Source organism: Vigna angularis, chromosome 1 (genome assembly GCF_016808095.1).
Source record: "Vigna angularis cultivar LongXiaoDou No.4 chromosome 1, ASM1680809v1, whole genome shotgun sequence".
Lineage (NCBI taxonomy): Eukaryota > Viridiplantae > Streptophyta > Magnoliopsida > Fabales > Fabaceae > Vigna > Vigna angularis.
Genome location: NC_068970.1, coordinates 53594620 through 53613991, shown reverse-complemented (window position 1 = coordinate 53613991; position 19372 = coordinate 53594620). Strand labels below are relative to the sequence as shown.

General features: G+C 34.5%; 2 protein-coding genes across 2 annotated transcripts; one reads left to right on the top strand and one right to left on the bottom strand.

Annotated features, from left to right (window-relative positions):
* Positions 1 to 337: 337 nt before the first annotated feature.
* Positions 338 to 3201, top strand: LOC108339602 (B3 domain-containing transcription factor FUS3). Its single transcript, XM_017576761.2, has 6 exons — positions 338 to 994; positions 1276 to 1350; positions 1734 to 1834; positions 1913 to 1959; positions 2062 to 2135; positions 2534 to 3201. Exons 1-6 carry the CDS (start codon positions 506 to 508, stop codon positions 2951 to 2953), a joined length of 1206 nt encoding a protein of 401 aa, XP_017432250.1. The 5' UTR covers positions 338 to 505; the 3' UTR covers positions 2954 to 3201.
* Positions 3202 to 12907: 9706 nt separating this feature from the next.
* Positions 12908 to 19057, bottom strand: LOC128195285 (uncharacterized). The gene is made up of 2 exons (XM_052872525.1): positions 18587 to 19057; positions 12908 to 13864 (listed from the first exon to the last, which is right to left on the bottom strand). The coding sequence occupies exons 1-2, from the start codon at positions 19055 to 19057 to the stop codon at positions 12908 to 12910; spliced, it is 1428 nt and encodes a 475-aa protein (XP_052728485.1).
* Positions 19058 to 19372: the final 315 nt, after the last annotated feature.

Genomic DNA, 19372 nt, shown 5'->3' with positions numbered 1-19372 from the left:
TGTTTTTTTTTTTTTTTAATTACATTTTGTCATCATATGAAAAGAAGGGTATTTTATAGAGAATTTGTAGCTTTGCAGGTGATGAGAACTTTATGATACGATAACGTTCGCTTGAATTGCAATGGTGCTCTAGAACAATTTTCCAATCTTGTTTTCTTCTGCTGCATCTCTCTCGGCACATCCACTTTTTGAGTTTGAATTGCTTACTACGTACATTTCGCTAAATTTACAACAGGGATTGGCGTTCAAATGCCACAACGTTTCATCCACCTGTCACCTTTTTCACCCGATTGGGCAAATTTCACTTTCCTCTATTGTTACCATGTGCTTCATTTTTTCTTCATTCACTGCCATCATCTGTTTCTTTTTCTTATGCTTTTTCCACACTCTTTTGTGTTTCCTTCACTGGCTTTCGTATATAAAAGCCATACACACCCTCACTCTCATATCACTCAACACAGAAAGCACAACACAAAGCCTCAAATTGAACCTCTTTGTTTCAACAATGGACAACTTTCCTGTGCCGTTTTCAGCAGCCACCACCAACCCATTAATCCCTAATGTCTCTGGCACTACCTCTTTCTCTTCGAACATAATAATCCCAGCTCAACAAAACATGGCAGAACTAACAAATTTTAACTTCCCTGTTGACAAAACTGGAGAAATTGGCTTTCCTGATCCTTATTTCGGTCCATATGATCAAAACATGCACTTCCAACAAATGAATCCATATCCTTTGCATACCCTTCCAACACCACAACGAAATGGAATTTATGGACCACCAAATTCTGAAGTTCAAACCTCTGTGGGACCATTGACTAGCAAAGTTGCTAGGGACAAAAGGAAAAAAGTAAGACAGAAGAGTAAGAATGTTGCTCCTACGGCTCCTTTGGTTCCAACCAAAGGAACAAAGGAAAAACCTGTTTCTGGACGAGGAAAACTCACTATCAACCTAGATAGAACTACCACTGTTTTTTGCAGCCCAGATGGGAAGGTGATTGGTTTTCTTCATTGATTTCAACGTTTTCTCAAATTATCATTCAATACATTAAATCTAGCATTTTTAAGAGTTTACCTCACAAAGAAAATGAAGAGATGATGAATCATCTTAATTTTTTTTTTATTTTGGAAACAATTATCAAAGTGTAGTAAGTTTAAAGCAGAAAATTTATTATTAAACATGCAGTTATTTAAAACAAACATTCTTCATGTGGGGTTTTCTCTTTTCAGTATTTCATCCATACTTTTTTTTTTGTTATTTCCATCTGAATGCAGAAGTTAGAGCAAGTTTTCACAAAGCAGTTGAAGAATAGTGACGTTAGTGTCCTAGGTCGCATTGTGCTCCCAAAGGTAAGATTTTATATTTTCTCTATGATTTTGGTTTTCTTTCTCTTTATGTTTATTCTAAGAAGGATGAAACATTGACGTAAAGAAACCTGATCTATGCTCCAAGTTGCCTAATATACCTATTTGTTTGCAGCACAAGAATAAAGGAAAACAAAAGAAGCAATGTTTATCTAATTAGTTTCAATCATAAATGTATTTGTGCTGCTAATTTGTAAACAAAAATCTCAACATTCTTGAATTGAAATTTCTCTAACTTTTTTATCAATTTTTATATATTCTTCATAAAGTATGAGGAAAACTTTTAGGAAAATATAATTTTATTCTTCATTTACATGATAGCAATGCCTTCAACTTTTCTGATTATAAAATACACATGTGTTAAATAGAGGGAGGTTGAGGCGAAGCTTCCACCATTGACAGACAAGGAAGGAAAGGATATCATAGTCAAGGATGTTTATTCTGAGAAGATATGGTCCTTGAAATACAAGTAAATATCTTTTGCAATTTATTATTGGATATCTTTTTCGTTTTCAAAGTTATTAAATATAGTTCGTTGATTAAGCAGGTATTGGTCTAATAACAGAAGTAGAATGTATGTTCTTGAAAATGCAGGTAAAATTTCCTTTCTTTATTTCTTTCTAACTTCTGCAATAATCACAGTAGTCTTGATTTTGGCATCATAGAAAATAATTACTTGTCAATCCAATGTAACAGGGGATCTAGTGAACCATTATGAACTACGACTGGGAGATTATATAACCATTTTCACGGACGAAATGAAAAATCTGGTTAGTTTAGAATCCTTTACACGTTATTTAGTGAACAATTATTGTTTGCCATATATGCTGATGAAATTTTCAACTAAAACTACATGTTATTTTAAGGTAGAATAAAAGAAAAACCAATTAAGGGACAAAGTGTGGTATCTTTGCACACTTCTTTTCAGCCCTTTTCGATTGCATGATTCTTTGATTATTGAATTGGGACTAAGGAAATATGTGCCCATATGTTCTAACCGTTGGGTTGTAATATCTGCACTTTATAACTTTTTCTTCTCTTAACCAAAATTCTAAACTTGTTTCTACACAAATAAAGTAAAAATAGGGCATGGGTGACAAGTAATTTGCAGATTTGTACAACGTTTATTTATCTGTCTCATATGAACCATTTTTTTGAGAGGAAGCAGTATGTGTGGGCTAGAAAAATGAGAAATCTAGAAACACCGGTGTGCTCGTCAAACATGGAAAGCTCGAAAACATGCGAGACAGACAACCTTAACGACATGAAGCAATCTACAAATGAAGATGCATATTTGGAATTTTTTACAAAGCTGAACCGTAAGAAAGACGTTGAAGAAGCTAACAAGCTTTTGACTTCATTCAATGGTGGTGGAAGTTCTTCAAGTGGAGCAAAATCAGATATGAATATAGCACAGCATGATCTGTCGAACACTGCTGGGAAAGGGGCACCAAACCAAACAACTGCAGAAGCCACACCAACAGCACCAACAACACCCCTTGATGGCAATAACATGCCGATAAGTGATGAAGATGTCTATGGGGGCCTTGACAATATCTTCGAAATTGAGAATAGTTCATGGTTTTGATAGCTTGTAAGATTATAAGATATGGCCTTATAACTATGATCGCAATATTTAAGATATATGGTAGATGTGTTTAGTTTTATGCAAACCTTGTGTTCTTGCATTTCGTTTCTTGTTATGTTTAATGGTGTCTCGTGGGATAATAGAGACAAATGTTAGACATATTTTATGACATGCAACCTTGAATTCTTGTATGTCATAATGTGGTATGTTTATTTCTGTGTATGAGATGCCGGAGAGAAAATGTTTGACGAGACAAATTTAAAATTTCAACTGTGATGTTCCTTGTTATATTCAAACTGTGATATTCCTTGTTGCTTGTTGTGTTCAATGGTACCTCTGGGATGGTAAAGAAAATGAGAAAAGAGATATTTAATATTTAAATTGGAAGAAAAGTTGTAAAAAATAAATTTGAATTTTTTTAACGGTGAATCTTTTATTTATTTGCTTTCTTTTCAATCAAATAAAAAATATATTGTTATCAATGTTTTTTTTTTGTTTTGGTTTTAAATATAGAGAGATAAAACTTTCAAACAAAATTAACTTCGGTATTTATAACTTTTATTGGTTCAACCGTTAGATTACACTTATTTAAAATAAATATGTAGGAATATTGAAAGGAACTTGTGCCATTTGCTTGGTGTCTAGACTATTAGTGACTTCTTAGCACTCACTTCCATAGCTAGTAAGACTATATATTCAAGTGGATGTTAAGACTATGGAGTTGTCAAAAAGGAAGTTTGCTAGGGTTTGTGTGGAGAGATCAACCTGAGTCAACTGGTGAGAGTGAGTTTGGTTTCGTAACCATTGGTTAAACATGAGCACAATTGATAGTAATTAAGGGAAACTATAGGCAAGTAATCTTACATACATAATTAAGTATTTCAGATGGATGTAGATAAAAATCCTAAAAAATTGTAAATATATTCAGATGTTTGATGGTATAAAGGGGTGGAATTTTGGTGGTTAAAAGAAACAATTGCAAACATTTTTGTTGATGATTGATTGCACGAAGAGCCACAATACTTCAGAAAAATTGACAGAAAGGAAAAACACAGTAGGTGAAACAATAACTGACATTAAATGATTCCCAGAATTAATTCTTTGATCATTTATGGACACCTTAAATAAATTGAAAAACTCATTTTTTCCTCGGGCTACGTAAAATAATTAAATAGGAGAGAAACTGAAGATAGAGACTAATTAAGACTAATTAAGGATGCCAGTTTCTGCCATTATGGTAATTAAATGAAGATAAAAGAATAAATTAAGTCTTTTAATGACCAAAAACTTCTAATCTTAATCAACATATTCGAGATTTGTAAGGTCTCTTTTATAATCACATAAGGTGAAGTGATGTCGTATTAATAATATACCTACTTTCAACTGTGATAAAGGAGTATATATTGAGAATTCAAGCAACTCTAAGTTACTTTTAAAAGAAAATTGAATTATCTACCATATTATATACGGATTTTAATTTGTAAATAATATAGATATTATATACGATTTTTATATACAAATTTTTTATTTTTAAAAGTGAATTATATACAAATTTTATATATGAATTTTTTCTTAACGTATTAGGATGAAAAAATTTACGAAAATAAGTAAAAAGAAATTACCTACCAATTTTAGATACAAATAAGAAAAATTAATTATTAATAATAAAACTAAAAGTTCTTTTTTCTCTTTAGGTAACCCTTTTTCAAAATTTTTCATTTCTCGATTTTCAGCACATAGAGTTCATCTTGAAGAACTTCAACTTACGAACCACTCTCCTACGTCCTCATTCACTATCGCTCACTCTCACTTCACATGATAATCTTATTCGTTCACTCACCATTGTCTCACCTCACTCACATCACACTCACCATTTTTTCATGATTAGTCACAAAGTTCGTTGGTGACGGTGACGGTCACTAAATTTGTTCTTCTCGCACTAACAATAATGTTCACAGAGTTTGTTGATTTGGTAAGTAATCCTTCGTTCACTGCTTAAAAATAAGTTTTGTTGTGTTTTAAGGATCTTATTCTAATTCACCATGAGTCCATGATAGAAAAAAGATAAAGACGAATAATTATTATTTTATTATTGAGATTCATTCATTAAAGTGAACTATTTTTTTATTATTCATTACTGAGTTGATTTGGAAGAGATTTGTTTTGCCTCTTTAGCAATTGAATGATTGAAGACAAAGATAAAATTTGTATGTGCATGAAGGTAATATGTAGAAGGAAGTGGCACACATAATAACTGTTGTATACACGTGGTTAATGAAAACTTAATTCTCCCTGCTTCACCCTCACCTCGTGTTGGATCAACTAGAAAAATATCCCCCTAAGTTCACACCATTTAAGGTGATCGTTGCAAAAGAGAAAACAAGCACACACAAACAAATAAAGATGAAAGGGTAAACTAATATTATAAAATAATCAAATCATGCAATTATAAAATATCATATAACAATTTATTTTCAAACCAAATCAAACCTAAGCATACAGATAAATTCTAGACGTGACCAATCCATATATATGTATTATATCAGATTATGACAAGTTGTACACTTGTTATGGTGGAACACCTTGCCCTCCAAGCTATCACAAAAGATTAGTCTGTTAACAGATGATAGTGTCAGATTTTACTATCATTTCAGTGTTGAATTATGAACAAAGATCAACTTTGTCTTGACTTTTTACCTTCTAGATCCTAGTTTTCTTTCATTATCCTAACTGGTTACATCTTGAGCTATAATGGGTTAATTTGATCACTAATCTCCTTTTTTTGGTGCTTAAATCAGTTAGAAGAAGTTTCTGTATCAAATAAAGCTCTAGCACATAAAGAAAGCAGAAAGAACAACAAAAACGAAGAACCAAAGCAGTGTTAAGTTGCGCTTGGGGGAGGTGGAGCCGCAACTAATGCAGATATGGATGAGGAAGAGGATGATGATGTTGATGATGATGATGAGGAAGAGGAGGCAGATGTTGATGAAGAGTAGGAGGAGACAAATGTTGATGATGCTGATGAGGAGGACTCTTATACGAGTGATGATAGCATATCATGATTCACATGACCTTTTTTTTATGCTTTTTATGTTTTGTTTGCTAGTTTTACTTTTAAACTGAGTGAAATTTTTAGTTTTTAGCTTATGATTGAGTGAAACTTTTACTTTCTAGTTTGTGTGAAGTTGTTTAAGTTATCTGGCTTGATAGACTGTATTGATGCAAAATGCTTGAATATGAAATGATGCTTGAGATGATTCAGATTAGTTCAACTTGTGGTTGTTTTCACTATCAAAAGTTTGAGAATGCTTTGTGTTTAATATTCATGGTAGTTGCTTGATGATGTTTTTGGAACCCTAAGTTTAAACTGTGTGAGATGTGTGCCTCATAATACTTGTTGTGTATTGCAATACTTTGGAATTGCTATTGATTTTGCCTAATCCTCTCTTTGATTCATTTACTAGCATGTTACACATGATTAAGGCCATTATTCTTTTATACAGATTTTATTGATTGAACCAAACAACCCACCTTGTCTAAATTATACAAAACCTTTGAACATGTTAAGACTAACCCTTCATGACTAAATCCTTAAACCTTAAACCCACCTGAAAAGTTCCATTACCTTACCTTGAGTTGAGTTGAACATATGATACAAGGTCATGAGAACAATTCAAGTTTGGGGGGAATTTATTGTTGTTACACATTCATTCTTTAAAAAAAAATGTACAAAATTTCCATAATGTGAGTATTATTTCAGTAAGATTTGTGGAAAAGAGAGACAATGGTAATAATATAAACTAAGTGTTTGTTTTCTTAACTCAAGGATTTTGCATTCTTGAAAAACCAAAAATCCTTCTTAGCCTAGCCACAATACAAGCCAATAAAATTTCTTGTGACGACAATATGTTTGTGAATGTTTATCATTGTTGAGATGAAAGACAAAGTTAAATAGGATGACATTATGATGGTTGAGAGTTGGAAACACATTCTTATACATTGGTGCATTAAAGTGAAACAATATCTTGAGTAAGAATTGGTTCTACATAACTTAGTAAAGCATTCTACCTTGATTGTTGATCCCTTATAAATTATGGCATTTGATTGATTAAATTTTGTTGTGAGCACCATAGTGAAAATCTAACTTGTTACATATCTTTAGTTGTGTCAAGACAAGCAAGTATTATGAATTTTTCTATGATTATATCAAAATGGTTTATTGTGTTGTAGATAATTTAAACAATTGTGTTAAAGCCAGATACCTTTTGCTTGAGGACAAGAAAGGTTCTAAGTTTATGGGAGTCAATATGTTTGATTTTACTATCATTTAGTATTGAATTATGAACAAAGATCACCTTTGCCTTGACTTTTTACCTTCTAGATCATAGTTTTCTTTCATTATCCTAAGTGGTTACTGTCGCAACCGGAATCGCGACGGGACGACGATCCGAAAAATAAAACGGATTTTGAAAAAAAGATTTGGAGTCGCCACCATAGTTTATTCTGGAAAACTACGGAAAAACCATAAAATGATAAGGCATGGTCTGCAAAAATGAGATTCTAAGTTCGGGAGTCGGTTACGTGTAGGGAAGGTATTAGCACCCTACAACGCCTGCCTGAAGGCAGTACCTTTAATTAAACGTGCAAAGTCGATGTGGTTTTCAAAATGATTATTATTCCCCGAATATAAGATTACAAGACGATGCAAAGAAAAATATATTTTTTATTTTTTAGGAAGCCCGACAAGGATTGACCTTGCTCCTACGTATTCTCATGTGAGAAATCAGGGGTACGTAGTTCTTTTTGAAATTGTTTGAGAAATTTGCTTGAAGAAATTAATTTTGGATTTTTGGGAAAATGAACCTGACAAGGACTGGCCTTGCTCCTACGTATCTCCACTTTTAATGGAGAATCAAGGATCACGTAGTTCTGGCAAGGCGATATTGTTTGTAGTTTAAAAAATATATGTTTTTTTAGTTTTTGAAGATTTTATATTTTTTTTGGTATTTTTTATTTAGGAGAATGAAAAGGTTTTTAGCACAAGGACGATGCGTGCGATCACACATGTGCCTAAACCTTTAAAACATATTTTTGTAATTTTATCTAAAAGAGAGAAAAGGTTTTTAGCACAAGGACGATGCGTGCGATCACACATGTGCTTAAACCTTTGAAACGTATTTTTGACATTTTTTTGAAGAAAGAGAAAAGGTTTTTGGCACAAGGACGATGCGTGCGATCACACATGTGCCTAAACCTTTAAAACATATTTTTGGGATTTTGAAGAAAGAGAAAAGGTTTTTGGCACAAGGACGATGCGTGCGATCACACATGTGCCTAAACCTTTAAAACATATTTTTGTAATTTTTAATTTTTTTATTTTGTATTTTTCTTTTTATCTTTAATTTTTATATTTTAGTTTTCTTTTTATTAAGAAGAGAGACGAGTTGAAATGTCTATGACATAAAATTGTGAAAGAAAAAAAAAACATAAGATAAAATTGTGGTAGAAAATTGGATAAATTTAAAAAAAATGATCAAAATGCATATAAATAGAATGAAAAGAAAATGTGTACCTCGTTGAAGATTTGAAAGATGAAGCAAAACTTTGCTTGTAATAAGTTGTAAGGAGAGATAGGGTGATGGCGAAGAAGATGAATTTATAGTAGAAATGTGGTATGGGATTTACTATGTATAGAGGGATTAGGAAATAGTAAAATGTGAGAGAAAAATGAAGTAGAGTTTTAGGATGGAATGAAGAGGTTTTGAGAGAGAAGAGATGAGTATTATGTCATTTTTGTGTGAAGAGAATGTAGGTATTTATAGAGTTAAGGATGAAGAAAGTTGATGAATAAAAATAATATAATAAGTTGGTGGAAAATTTAGATGAAATAAAATATAATAAAAAAAAGATGAATAGAAAAAGTTAATGTGGAAAATAAGTGAAAGAAATAATATAAAAAGTTTGTGGAAAAATTAGGTGAAATAAAATATAGTGAATAGTAAAAGTTAATGTGGAAAATAAGTGAAAGAAATAATATAAAAAGTTGGTGGAGAAATTAGGTGTGGAAATTAAGTGAAAGAAATAATATAAAAAGGTGGTGGAGAAATTAGGTATGGAAATTAAGTGAAAGAAATAATATGAAAAGTTGATGGAGAAATTGAGTGAAATAAAATATAGTGAATAGTAAAAGTTAATGTGGAAAATAAGTGAAAGAAATAATATAAAAAGTGGGTGGAAAAATAAGGTGGAGAAAAATGGATAATAAAAAATGTTGATGGAGAAGATATAATTAAAAAATGTAAGTGGAATAATTAGAAAAGTTGATATATAAAATTAATATGGAAATGATGTGGAAAAAGTAAATGAAAAAGGTAGATGATGTGGAGGGTGAGGTGGATGGTGATGTGGAGAATGGGGTGTGATAAGAAAAGATGGGTGGTGAGGAAGTAAAAAAAGTGAGATTATTTTGGGCCATTGGATTAAGTGTTTAAAAGAAAATTTGGGGGTGCAAAAAGTAAAATAAATAGTATTTTTCATTTTGGTTTTTTTTTTTATGTTTTTATTTTTATTTTTGTGATGAATTATATTTACCCGGACGAAATTGGGTATTGACAGCTGCCCCTCTTTACTTAGATTTTACTAGATAATATGACAAACAACGTTTTTATATTATTAGAGTAAAAGATAAGTAAAGATAGAAATACTAATTTCGTCTGGGTTTCAAAGAGAAAAGAGGAGAATAACAATCGATTCAAGTACATAAGATGAAGAGAATCACGATGCAATAAAAAGGGTTCGACCATTGCCTAGCAGAGGATCGATATCCCAAAGAGAAACTAAAGGTGCCATACAAAAATTGAACTTAAGGGCCAGGCAAAAATTGAACTTAAGAGCCAGTGTGAAAACTGGGCTTGGGGGCCAGTGTGGAAACTGGGCTTGGGGGCCAGTGCGGAAACTGGGCTTGGGGGCCAGTGTGAAAACTGGGCTTGGGGGCCACTGTGGAAACTGGGCTTTGGGGGCCAGTGTGGAAACTGGGCTTGGGGGCCAGTGCGGAAACTGGGCTTTTGGGGCCAGTGTGGAAACTGGGCTTGGGGGCCAGTGTGGAAACTGGGCTTGGGGGCCAGTGCGGAAACTGGGCTTGGGGGCCAGTGTGAAAACTGGGCTTTTGGGGCCAGTGTGGAAACTGGGCTTGGGGGCCAGTGTGGAAACTGGGCTTGGGGGCCAGTGTGAAAACTGGGCTTTTGGGGCCAGTGTGGAAACTGGGCTTGGGGGCCAGTGTGAAAACTGGGCTTTTGGGGCCAGTGTGGTAACTGGGCTTGGGGGCCAGTGTGGAAACTGGGCTTTGGGGCCAGTGTGGAAACTGGGCTTGGGGGCCAGTATGGAAACTGGGCTTGGAGGCCAGTGTGGAAACTAGGCTTGGGGGCCAGTGTGGAAACTGGGCTTTGGGGCCAGTGTGAAAACTGGGCTTTAAAATTTTGAAATTCTTGAAACTTGTAATTTGAGAAATGTTGGCCAGTGTGGAAACTGGGCTTAGGGGCCAGTATGGAAACTGGGCTTGGGGCCAATGTGATAATTGGGCTTTGTGGGCCAGTATGGAAACTGGGCTTTCATATTTTGAAATTCTTGAAACTTGTAATTTGAGAAATGTTGGCCAGTGTGGAAACTGGGCTTAGGGGCCAGTATGGAAACTGGGCTTGGGGCCAATGTGATAATTGGGCTTTGTGGGCCAGTATGGAAACTGGGCTTTAAAATTTTGAAATTCTTGAAACTTGTAATTTGAGAAATGTTGGCCAGTGTAGAAACTGGGCTTTCGAATTTTGAAATTCCTGAAACTTCAAATGTTATTTAATTTTGACACAAATTCGAAAGCTTATCGACATGAAACAATATGGCTTGAGAGAGAAAATCCGAATGTTATTCTTTTTGTGTTTTCTTTGGTTTTTTTTTTTTTTTTTTTTTTTGAAGAAGGAAATCGATAACCATTCATGTGAATGAAGAGGGTTTCGATGAGAAATACTTTCTTTTTGATAAATATATGAAAATGTTTGCTTTGCTTTGTTTTTTTGTTATTTTTTCGAGTCCATGGTCTTACTTGCAATCATCAGACTGGCCATTATTTCCAATGCTTAGAAAAGTGAGGAATGTCATACATCCGAGATCTAACTTTGAGATTATTACATTTTGACTTTTTCTCCCGAGACATTAACGTACATATGCTTGAATTCACTCGGAAGTGAAGAAATGGGAATTGTTTAGAATGGTTTGGAAGATAATGGGATAGCCATGCAGGCTTGTCACCTCGTATGCTCCTTACAGGAGATGAGTGCCAAAGCGAAACACGAGGTACCTAAAAAGTTGCCCCGATTTGGTGTAATGAGTATGATGGTGAATCCATGATAATTCCGGTGAAAAATTCAAGTAAGATCTGCAAAGCTGCCCCATTCTTGAGATTATGGTTTGACGAATTTCAAGGAAAAGACGCGCGGTGAGGTTTACCAAGCTGCCCCAATTTTGTTGTTTGTTTTTTTTTTTTTTTTTTTTTTTTTGGAATAGGGGTTCCGTTTGGAAGAAGTAGTGGGTAGGAAAGGGTCAGCTAAAAGGATGACTCAAATTGCTTCGATTTTCTTTTGTATGCTTTTGGCTGGTTGGTAGAGAGGTTCCCTATTCTTGAGACATTATTCATTTTCAAATCTTTTTTTTTTTGGACACATTGAAAGTTATTTTGTCTTATCGCAAAATTAAGCTTTATGAAAATATGAGCAATCATCATTCGATCTGCGTGGACTTTGTTAGGCTTGTAACATGGCTAGGGGATAAAAGGTATTGAAAGAAAAGGGTATAAAGGCCCAAATGAAATGTTTGTCGGATACTCATTTTTTTTTAAAACAAGGGTTATCATCTACGCATTGCATCAACTATTTGATCTTTAGAGCACTTTGCTTTTGTCTTGAACTTCGTTTTTCCTTCATCTCTGGTTAATTCTTTTTTATTGTTGTTTTTTTTTTGTTTACCCTTTTTGAAGGATTCGCTTCATTTGATCGTTGAGTACTCTTCATCTGCATTCCAAGTTGACTCATACTGATGATAACCCTTGCTTGGGAATAATTTTGAAAAAGAATTTATTTTTGGCTCAAACGGGGTAACAATGGTTATAGTTTTTTGCTTTTTGGATAAAGAAAGAAGGCCACACATCATTTTGAACTCTGATTGCTTTATTTTCAAAAGATTAATTCTACGATTAGATGACCTCAACATGAGTCATTTTTTCTTCCTTTCTTTTCTAGACCGCCCTTTCGGGTTTTTCAATATAGGGGACTTATTCTTTTTTTTTTTTTTGAAAATTCTTTTGTTCTTTTGTTTGCCTCAATGGATTCAGGGATCACTCAACTAGCGCAAACGAGGATAATGTTGGTTAGGCCAATCTGCCCCAGTGTAAAGGTTTTTGTTACTGAGGGTAGTGACAATGTTTACTAGGGAAGATCCTTTATTTTGGAAAGTGAAGGGTGAGATTTTTCAAACACCATGTGCACAAACATCTCGAGAGAAAACATCAAATTGTTATTTTTGATTCAACATTTAACCTCGGAAAAATCTGACACTACAACTTTTGTTTTCTTTTTGTTATCAATTCTTTTATTTTCTTTTGTTCTATTTATATATTTTTTGCTATTTTCGAAAAAACAAGAGTTTGATAATTTGCAAGAAAGACAAGCGACTCAATATTGCCTTCATTTATTTGTTTTTTTTTTCATTTTGTTATTCGCGGCTTTCGTTTTTCTCCACGACATCCTATTAGGACATGATTTCCAGTAAACCTTGGAGATACCAAATAATGAAAGTTCACATTAAAAGTCACGGATAAAAGCGTAATATCCATGAGTATAACCCTCGTAGCAAGACAAAACAACATCAGTTTCGCCTTTTACAACAACCTATGCTTTCCCATATAGTTCTTCATTTGTCCATGGCATTTGTAGGGGCGAACTCGCGCCTTGCCAAAGTGCTGGATTGACTTTCTTCAAACTTTAAACATCCTGAATCGATCAAAGATTGCACTTTATGCTTTAAAGCCTTGCATGCCTCTATTGAGTGTCCACACACTCCTTCATGATAATCACACTTGGCGTTTGTGTCATAGCTCTTTGGGTACGGAGGTCGTATAGGTCTAGTTGGACAAACCTTTATGAGGTTTCTGCGGAGAAGATCTGGCAGTAACTCTGTATAGGTCATGGGGATAAGAGTGAAGCTGGCGACCTTCTCATCACGATTGTAATTTCTTCGCTCAATGGGTCGATTGGACCCATGAGAATGTGACATTTGAGGATAGGCAATAAAATGTGAGTTAGCTCTTCGTTTTTTATCTTTCTCATGTCTAGGACCATACTCATTTAAACTCGCTACTAGTTGTGGGCCTAGTGCAATTTTTCCATTTCTTATGCCACCCTCGACCCTCTCTCCAATTACTACTATGTCAGCAAAACTTGAGGAGACACTACTTATCATGTGTTCATAAAATGGTGGTTGTAGAGTATTCAAAAATATGGTAGTCATCTCCTTGTCGCTCAAAGGCGGTTCTACTTGAGCAGCAATTTCTCTCCACCTTTGGGCATATTCTCTAAATGATTCAGACTCTTTCTTCACCATGTTTTGCAGTTGTATTCTGTCAGGTGTTAGATCTTTATTATATTCATACTGCCTTAGGAATGCATCAACCAGATCTTTCCATGAATAGATGTGAGTAGTTTCTAAGCGCATGTACCAAGTCAGAGCTACGCCAATTAAACTTTCTTGGAAGATGTGAATCAAAAGTTTTTCATCGTGGGCATAAGCCGCCATTTTTCTGCAGTACATGGTTATATGGCTCCATGGGCAAGTATTTCCCCGATATTTCTCAAATTCTGGCAACCTGAACTTTGGAGGTATCACCACATCAGGAACTAAACATAGTTTTCTAGCATCTCCAAATTCAAAACTTCCTTTTGTTAGCAAAATGATGAAGATGAAGTTTTGATGATGTCCAAATCAAGTCAAGAGAAATCAAGATTCAAAATGCTATGAAGACTTGTATTGCTATGGAAAGCTTTTGTAATAATTATAGTTTAGTATCTAGGACTTAGATTATGAGTGGAGTTATGTTTGCATTCAAAAGAGATGTAAAATCAAGCCAAACAGCAAAATCTGTGCAGTGTTAATCGATTAACACAGGGTGTAAATCGATTGTTCCAGAGACAAATGAAGAAGCACTGCATTGAGCTGTTAATCGATTAACACAGGGTGTTAATCGATTAACGTTAATCGATTAACAAGGGCTGTTAATCGATTAACACAGGAGCCGTTTGAAAAACTAGCCGTTTTAAGAGCCGTTGAAGTATCCGTTGGGTTGTTAATCGATTAACCACTGTAGCTAATCGATTAACACAGTGTGAAAGGCTGAAAACGAAAAATGGAGGAGCCTTTGGATGAGTCTATAAATAGACTCTCATTTCCTCTCAACAACCAACTAGAGAAACTCTTCCCTTGTGCTCAAATACTCTGAAACTCTTGAGAATTGTGTGCTCCTGCTCAGCTAAGGAAACTCTGTCTGTAGAGTTGGTGGAATACTTCTACGGTGATAGAGGAATAGCTGATTCATCCTTGGTGTGTCTAAGGAGGTGTTCGGAAGAGGAAGTTCATCCTTCGTGAAGCATTCGAAGGAGGTGGTCATCCTTTGTGAAGATTCAAAGGAGGTGTAAGTTGGTTCATCCTTCGTGAAGCATTCGGAGGAAGTGTTTCATCCTTTGTGAAGATTCAAAGGAGGTGCTGTTTCATCTCTTGTGGCTTCAAGAGAGGTGGTTTCTAAACTCTTACAAATTGTATCTGTGTGATTGTAGTTTGTAATAGTTTTGTGATTAGTGAAGTGTTTATCTTGTTTTGAGATAAGCGACTGGACGTAGGATTGGTAAGATCCGAACCAGGATAAAATCATCTGTGCAAATTTCTCTCTACCTTACTCTTGCATTATTTGTCTTTATTAATTGCTAAGTAAGTTTAATTGAGTAGAAATTAAAAGGCACACGTTAGTATAAAAACCCTCTTGGTTTGTTATTCCACGCTAACCATTCCGCTGCAGCCGATTCTGACAATTGGTATCAGAGCTTGCTTTGATAGTCATTCAAATGGCGGGATCGCATCAAACCTTTGCAGAGGGTGCTTCTATCAATAGACCACCACTATTCACTGGTGAGAATTACGCATTTTGGAAGGTAAGAATGCAAATATTTATGGAGTCTATTGATATAGATATTTGGGATGCAGTTGCATCTGGTCCGTTTGTTCCAATTAACAATATGCAGGAACCAAAGCCCCGTGACCAATGGACTACTCAAGATAAGAAAAAATTTGGTAATGATGTAAAAGCTCGTAATATTATTTCATCTGCTTTAACTGTTGATGAGTTTTACAGGATTTCTATTTGTAAAACTGCACAAGAAATGTGGGAAGTATTAAGAGTAACACATGAAGGTACAGATGATGTTAAGAGAGCTAGAAAGAATACCTTAATCCAGGAATACGAGATGTTCAGGATGAAGCAAGGGGAAACAATAGTAGATGTTCAGAAACGCTTCACCAACATTGTAAATCATCTTATTGGACTAGGTAAGTCTTTCGATACTGATGAACTTAATATAAAAATTTTGAAATCTTTAGACAGGTCTTGGCAACCAAAAGTGACTGCAATTTCTGAGTCACAAAATCTCAACACCATGACTATGGCGGCACTTTTTGGAAAGTTGAGGGAACATGAACTTGACCTCGGAAGACTAGATGAAGAAGAAGCAAAAGCAAAAACTAAGAAAAAGAGTCTTGCCTTGAAATCTGAGGTTGAAAGAAGCAAAGGTAAATCGGAAGATGAAGACTCAGACGAAGAAGAAGAATTGAGACTCATGATAAAAAGGCTCAACAGGTTCATGAAGTCTAAAGGCAAAGGAAAATTTAGATACGAAAAGAAAGATAATCCAGTATCTTCCTCAAATTACCGATGCTATGGTTGCGGAGAAAAGGGGCATCTAAAAGCAGACTGCCCAAATCAAAAGAAGGGTGAAGAAAAGAAATCCTTCAAGAAAAAGAAAGCGTACATCGCATGGGAAGACGACAATGAGACCATTTCAGATTCAAGCTACTCAGATGAAGAAGCAAACATCTGTTTAGTGGTGAACGACGACGCTGGAAGCCAAGTAAGTACATCTAGCGATTCTGATAATTCTAGTCAAATTAGTGAAAATGAGTTGCATGAAATTTATGCTGCTTTAATAGTAGAATCTGAAAAATTAGATAAAACCCATCAGAAATTGAAAAAGGATTTCAAAGAGTTAAAATTGAATTTTGAAAATACTCTTGAAGAAAATCAAAATTTAAAAACAAATTTTGAAACTATTATTGATGAAAATAAAACTTTGAAAAATAGAGTTTTATTTCTTGAAAAGGGTAAATTTACTAGTAGTGATGAATGTGCTTCTTGTGAAAATTTTAAGAAACTACTAGAACAAACAACCTCAGGAGAATGTAGTAAAACTAATAAGGTTGTTAAAAATAAGTATGTTCCTAGAATTACAAATAAACATAATCATAGAACCCGTAGAACTTGGGTAGAAAAAGGAACAACTTATAGGAACACAAATGTTATATCATGCTTCTATTGTATGAAAAAGGGTCATACATCTAACAAATGTAAAATTAAGCATTATGGTGTTCCAAGTGGTAGATATATTTGGGTTGTAAAATGATTTCAAATTTTTTAAATTAACCCAAAGGACCCATACAAAATTGTTGGGTACCTATTGTTTAAAATTTAGAATTTCTTTAAAACAATATTTGAGAAATTTTTGTTTTAAAAATTGTTTTTGTTCTAAATATTTAATTTTTATTCCAAGGAAGATGGAACAATTTTTTTATATACAAAGCATATATAGTTTTCAAACGGAAAACAATTGAAATAGAAAAATATGTGCATGTTGTCTTTGATGAAATTGTAGACCTTGAGGCAAAACCTCTTGAGTCATTTGAATTACATGCAGGCAATGATGAAGATTTGTGGAAGACAACAAATGAAGCAAAGAATGATGACAATCCTCAAGATGAAGATCTAGACAAAATGTGAAAACAACCTAGAGGATTCTCTTTACAAAATTGGAAGGATATCTAAAGGGGTACTTTATATTTCTATGTTTTTATTAGAGTATGCCCTTTATATTTCATTGCATGCTTACCTCTTTAAAAATTCAATAAAATATATATTGTTTTTCCTTAATATGCATCCATGCTTGTATTAAGGGGGAGTATATTTTCTAATAAATTTAGGGGGAGCAATTATACATCTCTTTTTAATAATGATCAAAAAGGGGGAGAAATATTTAAAGTCTTAAACTTATTTCTAAGTTTACTAACAATTGTTTCTTCCTTAAGTTGTATTTTAAATACAGATTATTATCAAAAGCTTTAAATCAAGAAGGTTTTGATCATCATCAAAAAGGGGGAGATTGTTAGCAAAATGATGAAGATGAAGTTTTGATGATGTCCAAATCAAGTCAAGAGAAATCAAGATTCAAAATGCTATGAAGACTTGTATTGCTATGGAAAGCTTTTGTAATAATTATAGTTTAGTATCTAGGACTTAGATTATGAGTGGAGTTATGTTTGCATTCAAAAGAGATGTAAAATCAAGCCAAACAGCAAAATCTGTGCAGTGTTAATCGATTAACACAGGGTGTAAATCGATTGTTCCAGAGACAAATGAAGAAGCACTGCATTGAGCTGTTAATCGATTAACACAGGGTGTTAATCGATTAACGTTAATCGATTAACAAGGGCTGTTAATCGATTAACACAGGAGCCGTTTGAAAAACTAGCCGTTTTAAGAGCCGTTGAAGTATCCGTTGGGTTGTTAATCGATTAACCACTGTAGCTAATCGATTAACACAGTGTGAAAGGCTGAAAACGAAAAATGGAGGAGCCTTTGGATGAGTCTATAAATAGACTCTCATTTCCTCTCAACAACCAACTAGAGAAACTCTTCCCTTGTGCTCAAATACTCTGAAACTCTTGAGAATTGTGTGCTCCTGCTCAGCTAAGGAAACTCTGTCTGTAGAGTTGGTGGAATACTTCTACGGTGATAGAGGAATAGCTGATTCATCCTTGGTGTGTCTAAGGAGGTGTTCGGAAGAGGAAGTTCATCCTTCGTGAAGCATTCGAAGGAGGTGGTCATCCTTTGTGAAGATTCAAAGGAGGTGTAAGTTGGTTCATCCTTCGTGAAGCATTCGGAGGAAGTGTTTCATCCTTTGTGAAGATTCAAAGGAGGTGCTGTTTCATCTCTTGTGGCTTCAAGAGAGGTGGTTTCTAAACTCTTACAAATTGTATCTGTGTGATTGTAGTTTGTAATAGTTTTGTGATTAGTGAAGTGTTTATCTTGTTTTGAGATAAGCGACTGGACGTAGGATTGGTAAGATCCGAACCAGGATAAAATCATCTGTGCAAATTTCTCTCTACCTTACTCTTGCATTATTTGTCTTTATTAATTGCTAAGTAAGTTTAATTGAGTAGAAATTAAAAGGCACACGTTAGTATAAAAACCCTCTTGGTTTGTTATTCCACGCTAACCATTCCGCTGCAGCCGATTCTGACACCTTTGCCTTCTATGGCTCTTAACCTCTTCTCAAAGACTTCTAATTTACTCTTATCGTCCTTAAAATCTGCTGGTGTAACGACATAAGATGAAGACTTCGTCTCAGGTTGTTTTTTCATTATCATGTTCTCAATACCTGGTTGGATTGTCTTCCCAGGAATTGTGAAAGTGGTTGCCCCAAGCTCGCCTTCTACTTCAACTGCATTACCTTCGGCCTTTTGAGTATCAAGATGCCCCAAGTCCACTCCTGATGGTGGAGTATAATTCGGGGGAAGACCATAGGAAGGGAAAGTTTGTACTTCTGGAACTCTTTGTTGTGGTTGTTGTGCGCACGAATCTTTGGGGCTTTGTAAGGCATTCATGGCCTCTAGGATTTGACTTATTTGTTCCTTCAGCTGTTGGATATCGACTTTCATCCCCTCTTGAACTTCTCCTTGGTTCTCCATGATTTTGCCACTGGTTCGTGTCCTTTAGGATGTTTTGGAGACTTTAGCCGTATTATTATTTTTAAACTGAATTTTATTAGATGAAATAAATTAAGAAAAAGAAAATAAAAAAACGAAAAGAAAAAGAGAAAAAGCAACACAATTACTATAGTAAGAAATTATAAAGATGCGAAAACATTGCCAAATGTATAATCTGGAAATTAACATGAAACAAAGTCAATAGGACAGTCCATTCACAACATTTAAGTTCAACATATGTGAGGTGTGCAAAATCACGATCAACTATCATGAGCCTCAGCCATTACATTCTTCATT

Coding starts and splice junctions, on each gene's coding strand:
- LOC108339602 (XM_017576761.2), top strand. CDS start 506: ATGGACAACTTTCCTGTGCCGTTTTCAGCAGCCACCACCAACCCATTA. Junction 995..1,275: donor TTTGCAGCCCAGATGGGAAG/GTGATTGGTTTT, acceptor ATCTGAATGCAG/AAGTTAGAGCAAGTTTTCAC. Junction 1,960..2,061: donor GTATGTTCTTGAAAATGCAG/GTAAAATTTCCT, acceptor CCAATGTAACAG/GGGATCTAGTGAACCATTAT.
- LOC128195285 (XM_052872525.1), bottom strand. CDS start 19,057: ATGGAGAACCAAGGAGAAGTTCAAGAGGGGATGAAAGTCGATATCCAA. Junction 13,865..18,586: donor GAATCGGCTGCAGCGGAATG/GTTAGCGTGGAA, acceptor ATACCTCCAAAG/TTCAGGTTGCCAGAATTTGA.